Genomic DNA, 8284 nt, shown 5'->3' on the forward strand with positions numbered 1-8284 from the left:
TTGAGCCACCGCGCCCGGACTCTATTTGTTATTTCAGAAGCCCAGTCAGGGAAGAGCCACTCTCCCTCATCCAAGGAGGAGAACCAAAGGGCCCCTCCTGGGCTGCGTCTGGTCCACGATTCTGGGGGGTGGTACAGCCACCACACCCCAACCTCAAAACTGAGCTTTTTGACAAGGAAGGTAGCTGCCTGCAGGGGTTCCCACGGGCTGGGAGCAAGACAGGCAGGCATTCTCTCTTCTCCGACAGAAATATCAGCCAGAAGCGAGCTTGCACAGCTCCTCCGACAACCAGAGATAAAACGTGTCTCAGGACATCTCGTACTTTCCATGTTCTGTCCCTGACTGTATGGTGACCTATCATTTATCTTGTGGGGCCGGGACAGCCTGGCCTGGCAGCTCCCCACAGGAGTCAGTTATCAAGCACATCTTTTGTTCGGATAAAGGACTGCTTGGCACACAGCAAATGGGCAAGGCACCACCCCCACCTTGCTCCCACCCACCTCCCCCAGCAGCAAGGGCAGGGTTTTCTATGAGTCTCCCTCCTGACAACCCTACTAGGTAGGGATCATTATTCCCTTTAAGCAGGAGGAAACGGAAGCTCAGAGGCTGATACTGAAGGGAGGGCCTACCGTGTTCCAGGGGCTTAATAATTATTTAACTCCCACAACTGCACTGGGGGGTGACTTAGGGTCAGCTGCATTTTACAGCTGAAGAAACTGGTTCAGGGAGGGAACCTGCCTGCCCGAGGCCACACAACTACAGCCGAGGGCTGGCTTTGGGATTGGAAGTGGCTAAATCTGTCTCTGGCAAATCTTCCCTTTGGTCTCTGCTGCTTTGGGGCATAGGTTAGACTGACACAGCTGTCCCTCTGGGCAGGTGCTTTCCCAAAGCACCTGGTCAAGCCCATGAGTGGAGTAGGCATGGGAGACTGGTTTTTCCCTTTCCCCTTTGCCCCACTTCCCCAGGGCACCTCACAGCAAAGCCAAACGTGTTGGCAAAAATAAATGAGCAAGAACTTTGTACAAGATCCCTGCCGTTGGCCAGGTGGAGTGGTGTAATCCCAGCAGTTTGGGAGGCCGAGGCGGGTGGATCACAAGGTCAAGAGATTGAGACCATCTTGGCCAACATGGTGAAACTCCGTCTCTACTAAAAATACAAAAATTAGCTGGGCGTGGTGGCACACCTGTAGTCCTAGCTACTTGGGAGGCAGAGGCAGGAGAATTAATTGATTGAACCTGGGAGGTAGAGGTTGCAGTGAGCCAAGATTGCACCATAACACTCCAGCCTCAGTGACAGACCAGGAGTCCATCTCAAAAAAAAAAAAAAGCCCTGCCCTTGTGGAGGTCCTGCCAGAACCCAGAGAAGGTGACAGGATGCAGCAAGGTGCAGATTTTTTTTGAGAGGGAGTCTCGGTCTGTCGCCCAGGCTGGAGTACAGTGGTGTGATCTTGGCTCACTGCAACCTCGACCTCCCAGGTTGAAGCGATTCTCCAGCCTCAGCCTCCCAAGTAGCTGTGATTACAGGTGCGTGCCACCATGCCTGGCTCATTTTTGTATTTTTAGTAGAGGGGGGGGTTTCACCATGTTGGCCAGGCTGGTCTCGAACTTCTGACCTCAGGTAATCCGCCCCCCTCAGCCTCCCAAAGTGCTGGGATTACAGGTGTGAGCCACCTGGCCAAGGTGAGGATTTTGAGGTGAGGGATTCAAAGAATCTTAGGAAGCAAACGTTGATGCTTTCTTTCTTTTTTTGAGACAGGGTCTTGCTCTGTCACCCAGGCTAGAGTGCAGTGGCGAGATCACGGCTCGCTGCAGCCTCAGCCTCCTGGGTTCAGGTGATCCTCCCACTTCAGTCTCCTGAGTAGCTGGGACTACAGGTGAGCACCACCATGCCCAGCTAATTTAAAATTTTTTTTTTGTAGAGACAGAGTCTCCCTATGTTGCCCAGGCTGGTCTCAAGCTCCTGAGTTCAAGCAATCTGCCCGGCCTCCCAAAGTGCTGGGATGACAGGTGTGAGCCACCACACCTGGCCCAGTCCGCTTTCTACTGAAGAGTCCGTTGATGGGTCTTTTGGGGAGATTTTGTGATGAAGAATCAAAGCATGTGCCTGGGAAAAGAGTCCCAGAGTAGTCAAGTGATGCTCAGGAAGTCAGTGGAGCCACGTGCTGGTTCCCCATCCCTGCTATAGCAAATTACCACAGACTTAGTGGCTTAAAGCAACACAACTTCATTCTCTGACAGTTCTGGTGGATGCAGCCTGAAGTGGGTCTCACAGGGCTAAAATCAAAGTGTCGGGAGGGCTGCGTTCTGTCTGGAGGCTCAGGGGAGAGTTTGTTTTGTCCCCTTTTCCAGTTTCTAAAGACCTCTGGTATTTCTTGGACCGTGATCTCTCCTTTATCTTCAAGGCCAGCAGGGTAGCATCTCTCCTGTCTGACTCCTGCTCTGTGTCCTTTCATCTCCTCTCTTAATTCCGCATCTGTTTTTATATCTTTTCTCTAATTCTACTGCCTCCCTCTTGGAAGGCCCCCTCTGATTACACTGGGCTCATTCAGATAAATTAGGATCATCTCTCCCATCTCAAGATCCTTACTAAATCCCTTGTGAAAAGTCTCTTTTGCCACATAGTCACAGTCATGGGTTCTAGGGATTGGGGCATGGGTGTCTTTGGGGGTGGAGGGCATCCTTCAGCCTGCCACAGATGGCAAAGTCATGTCCTTGTGGCTGCAGCTCCAGTGTCCAGGCCGAGTGTGGGGGCGCATGGCGTGGTCCTCATGCCCACTACCTACCCTGACCCTGTGGAGGTGGACAGGAGGCAGCAATACTCACTACGTGCAGAGGTCCCGCCAGGTGCCCGGCCTCCTCATTCCCTAGAAGGCAGGCACGGCCACATGCTCCCACACTACAGATAAGGAAACAGCTCTGAAACAGATTTGAAAGTTTTTGAAGGTTTGCCAGGGAAGAGGGACCCAGAGCCAGGGACAGGGTCTGGGACACCCCGAGACTCTGTTTCTTGGAGCTCCAGGGGCTGCTTTCTTTCTCTTCACAGGAGAAGGGGACCCCGCTGCCGCGGCCCTGGGGCGGGGCGTGGGCGGCGCTGGCCGCAGAAAGGCTCTCCCCGCCCCCTTTGTGCTTTCCCTGCAGGCTGCTCCTCCGTCGAGCTGATCACACCCACAGTTGAGCTGCGCTGGCCAGAGATGCCTGCCCACAGCCTGGCGATGAGCAGCCCGGCCCTCCCGGCCTTCCTGCTCTGCAGCACGCTGCTGGTCATCAAGATGTACGTGGTGGCCATCATCACGGGCCAAGTGAGGCTGCGGAAGAAGGTACCTGCCTCCCTGGGAGTCCCCGGCCTGGGTCTTACTTGCTTCTCTCCATGTCCTGCCAGGAAAGCCCCGGGATAGGGAAATGTGGCCAAGGTGTGTGCAGGGCTGGGAGCTGGGCACCCCCTGCAGCCCCACCGGGTGGCTCCCTGCCAGCCCGGCTTGTCAGCAAGGCCTGCACCTTCTCCTCTCTGGCTTAAGAGCACTTACTCGCTTGCTGTGCCACCGGGCTGAGTTCTTGGCACGGAGAGAGCCAGCGAGTGTCTGTGAGAGAAGCAGGTTCTGGAGGGTGGAGTGTGGGAGCGTGACAGCACAAAGCCTCTGTCTAACCTGGTGGCTTCCCGGCACGGGAGGTCTGATATCTGGGTGGAGTGGGAACCGGCAAAACAGGAGTCCGAGAAATGTTGAAGTGGAAATTCCCAACTCTCGGCAAATGTCACTAACAAGCCTCCAGAGGCCAGCTCCCAGCCAGGCACCACCGGGGTGCTCAGGGAGGACTTTCCCCACCAATCTGAGCCCCTGAACCAAAACAACATTAACGAGTCCCAGAGCTGGGCCGGGGCAAGTTCCAGCAGCGTCCGTCACACTGGACGGCGAGTCTGCAAAGTCATAGGCTGATCTTGTCGGCTGTCCTGGCAGCAGAATGCAGAAAGACCCCGGGTACCTGTTGCTTCCACCCCAGGTATTTTAATAGAGCAATCTTTTCCTGAAACTGCCTCTGTCTTCCCCTGTGTCCAGTTCAAAGGCAATGTGAGGCTGGCTCTGGCACTGCATGCGGGTGGATCCTGGGGAGTGAGGATCTTGGCCATGAGCCAGGCTCAGGCCCTGCTGCAGGTACAGGCAGGATTAAAGGCAGGGCAGCTGCCCAAGTGATAGGATGCCTAGAGGCTACAGCATGCTGATGGCTTCTGACTTCTCCCTGTATTGGCTGGGTCCCGGGATATGGGATCTGTGCATCAAGCAGAACAGCTGCATTCACTCATTGAATCCTTCCCAGAGGACTGAATGTGGCCTGGAGCTGAGCATGAGATCCCCGCCACAGCCCTGGGGAGCAGGGGAGGCCCCACAGTCATCCCATTTTCTAGGTGAGGAACCTGGGCTCAGAGAGGAGACATCACTTGTGAAGGTCACACAGCCCAGTTTGAACTCCGGTGTCCAGCTTCAGAGCTCACATCCTGTCTTGGAGGCTGGGATTCCTTTTTTGTTTTTTTTGCCTGCTGTCCAGGCTGGAGTGCAGTGGCGTGATCTCTGCTCACTGCAACCTCCACCTCCTGGGTTCAAGCAATTCTGCTGCCTCAACCTCCCCATAGCTGGCATTACAGACACGCACCACCATGCCTGGCTAATTTTTGTATTTTTAGTAGAGATGGGGTTTCACCATGTTGTCCAGGCTGGTCTTGAACTCCCAACCTCAGGTGATCCACCCACCTCGGCCTCCCAAAGTGCTAGAATTACAGGCGTGAGCCACCATACCTGGCCGAGGCTTGGGTTCTTAACAGCAGGCCAACGATTCCTTTTTTTTTTTTTAATTATTATTTATTTATTTTAGAGACAGGGTCTTGCTCTGTGGCCCAGGATGGAGTGCAATGGTGCAATCATAGCTCATTGTAGCCTTGACTTCCCAGGCTCAGGTGATCCTCCCACTTCAGCCTCCCAAGGAGCTGAGAGGTGTGTGTCGCCACGCCTCATTTTTTATGTTTTAGGCAGAGATGGGGTTTTGCCATGTTGCCCAGGCTGGTCTCAAACTCTTAGGCTCAAGTGATCATCCCATCTTGGCCTCCCAGAGTTTTGGGGTTACAGGTGTGAGCCACTGTGGCCAGCCGTGATTTTCTTTTAACATGAATTCAGAGAGGGGAGGAGGCGAACCTGTCCCAGAGCCTTTCTGCCTGATTGGCAGGGACACCGCAGAAGGAAAATCCCACTCCTTGGGCTGCTCCTGAGGTGTTCCTCATGACAACGTGGTCCCCCCTTATCTCTGCTCTGGGCGCGCAGCATCATCCAGGAAGGACTTGCTGGAGGTGACAGTCGCAGGCCCTGGCTCCTCCACCCACCAGCCTGGGGACCTGGACAAGTCTGGGAGCTCAGTGTCCTCATCTGTAAGTGAGGGTCGTGCCAGCAGTGCCAGGAGAGTGCAACGCCCCACCAATGTTTGTCCTTAAGACTTATAAGTGGCCGGGCGCGGTGGCTCAAGCCTCTAATCCCAGCACTTTGGGAGGCCGAGACGGGCGGATCACAAGGTCAGGAGATCGAGACCATCCTGGCTAACACGGTGAAACCCCGTCTCTACTAAAAAATACAAAAAACTAGCCCGGGCAAGGTGGCGGGCGCCTGTAGTCTCAGCTACTCGGGAGGCTGAGGCAGGAGAATGGCGTGAACCCGGGAGGTGGAGCTTGCAGTGAGCTGAGATCCAGCCACTGCACTCCAGCCTGGGCGACAGAGCGAGACTCCGTCTCAAAAAAAAAAAAAAGACTTATAAATAACTGAAATTAATGTGAGCACAGCAGCCTCAGGTTGCTTTCAAGGGAGAGCAACCAAAGGCTGGCCTCCACCCCAGCTAAGGTGGCACCTCGGCTGCTGACGCCGGGGGCTTCCTGGTCTTCACTGCAGCTGGCTCTGGCCTGGCTGGCTTGTATTTGAGTTGTATCTCCAGGGGGAGCAACCTGATGGGCAGTGGACTCCTAAGGCAGTGCTCACTGTATGCTGAGGCCCCTTGAAAGGTATCACGGATCCACGGACAGAGCCTTCAGTGATTCACTGATTTAAGGGCCAGCAGAGAGGAATTTGGAGTACAAAGGTTCCAGTCTCGAAGATCTGAGCTGCATTCTTCTCTGGGGTAGGGTAGGGCAGGCCCACCAGGGAGGACAAACCAGCTCTCGGGGACAGTCATGAGTCAGAAGCACAGGATTTGCCGTCATCTGAACAATGTAGAAAACCTGCTGCTGCGATTCAGGCTCTGCTGTGGGGCTGGTGGGGTTTGACTCTCTGGATGCCGGCAGGGAACAGTGGAGCAGGAGTCATGGGCCTCCGATGATCTCAGTGTGACTTTATGTCTCTGCTTTCCAATGAGAGAAAGTGACAATTCACTGAGCACGTCTTTGTGCTGGGCATTGTCCTAGTGGCTTCTCCAGGTCTCCCTCTTACTCGGCACACGGCACATGAGCTGTGATTTCTCCTGCGTTTACAGAGTTCAGGATCCTGTGGTTAATCAGCGTGGAGCTGGGTTTTCAGCCTGGGGCTCTCAAGACCCTCTCATGGCTTGTAGTGCAAAGTCCAAATTCTTCAGGTGCCGCCAGGACCCTGATGACCCCTGTACCTTTATCTTGGGCCCCTGTCCCTTGCCCTCTGTGCTCCAGTGTGCTGGTTTTCTGTTCTTCACACACGCCCAACTTCTTCCAGCCTCAGGGCCTTTGCATGTGCTGTCCCTTCTGCTTTGAATGCTGTTGCTCCAGCCCTCCCTTCATCTGGTTAATGTCAATGCATCTTTCAAGCCTCAGATCATTTGTTTTATTATTATTATTATTATTATCATTATTGTTATTATTATTATTGGAGACAGAGTCTGGCTCTGTTGCCCAGGCTGGAGTGCAGTGGCGAGATCATGGCTCTCTGTATCCTCAACCTCCTGGGCTCAAGCAATCCTCCTGCCTCAGCCCCCCTGCCAAGTACCTGGGACCACAGGTGTGTACCACCACACACAGCTAATGTTTGCATTTTTTGTAGAGATGGGGTTTCATCATGTTTCCCAGGCTGGTCTTGAACTCCTGAGCTCAAGTGATCCACCTGCCTGGGCCTCCCAAAGTGCTGAGATTACAGACATGAGCCACTGTACCCAGCTTGTTTGTTTGTTTTAGAGATTGGCCTTGCTGTGTTGCCCAGGTTGGTCTCAAACTCCTGGAAGCTCAAGCAATCTTCCTACCTTGGCTCCCCATAGTGCTGGGATTATAGGCATAAGCCACTGCAACTGGCTTGCTTTAGAGGTGGGGTCTTGCTATGCTGGCCAGGCTGGTCTTGAACTCCTGAGCTCCTGAGCCTTGGCCTCCCAAAGTTCTGGGATTGCTGGTGTGAGCCACCTCATCCAGCCCTAAGCCTCAGCTTTCATGTCACTGCCTCAGAGAAGCCTTCTCAGACCCTCAGACTGGGTCAGGTCCCACGTAAACGTTCTCAAGGCCAGCCGTGTTTCTCCTTAACAGGTGAGACACCCTGGCCTTCCCTGGTTCATAAGCAACTCCCCCAGCAGACTGTGAGCTTCATAAAAGCAGAGACAGGGGGGCCTGTTCATGGTGAGCTCCCAGCCCCCAGCACAGGGTAGGAATCGTGGATGATGGTTGGATGGGCGTGTGTGTAACTGCACCTCTGTCCTGCCACTGTGAACTCTGGTCATGGACAAAACACAGCCCCAGTCAACTAGGCTGTTTGTCTCACTACCAGTGACTCTCAACTGGTGTATTTCAGGCCTTTGCCAACCCCGAGGATGCCCTGAGACACGGAGGCCCCCAGTATTGCCGGAGCGACCCCGATGTGGAGCGCTGCCTCAGGCAAGTACTTCGGGCCCCTAGCCTGGCCACACCTGGCCACGGCCTGCCCTTTCAGACCTTCTTCTGCACACGGGGGGCGGCTTGGAGGACTCTCAGGTGCCGAGGTTTTCTGTGTTCCTGACCTTCTCTGACTGTTTGACTTTATTCAGTGATTTCATTTCTAATGAACTTTGGAAAAGTAAGACGTGGTCATGACTCACAATTACAAAGTGAGAAAGGTGTCTTCAGTGAAAATTCAGTCTCCCTCCTACCTCTGACTTCCAGGCACTACACAGTTCTACTGGCCAGGGGCAAACACTCCTGCCAGTGGCCGTGCATCTTCCCATAGAGACTTCCTGCATTTACAAACACGCATGCCACACTTTTCCCTTTGTGCCCCCTAAAATGACCCTTTATCCACTGGTCTGTACGTGCTTTTTTTTTTTTTTTTTTTTTT

General features: G+C 54.0%; 1 protein-coding gene across 1 annotated transcript in view; it reads left to right on the forward strand.

Moving 5' to 3' along the window:
* Positions 1-3132: 3132 nt before the first annotated feature.
* Positions 3133-8284, forward strand: part of PTGES (prostaglandin E synthase) — a 15942-nt gene continuing 10790 nt past the window's right edge. The window contains exons 1-2 of the mRNA XM_011931212.1: positions 3133-3316; positions 7766-7848. Of these exons, the coding sequence (XP_011786602.1) occupies positions 3191-3316; positions 7766-7848 (209 nt within the window). The 5' untranslated portion in view covers positions 3133-3190. The remainder of the gene's footprint in view (positions 3317-7765; positions 7849-8284) is intronic.

The sequence above is a fragment of the Colobus angolensis genome, unplaced genomic scaffold (genome assembly GCF_000951035.1).
Source record: "Colobus angolensis palliatus isolate OR3802 unplaced genomic scaffold, Cang.pa_1.0 Scaffold9, whole genome shotgun sequence".
NCBI lineage: Eukaryota > Metazoa > Chordata > Mammalia > Primates > Cercopithecidae > Colobus > Colobus angolensis.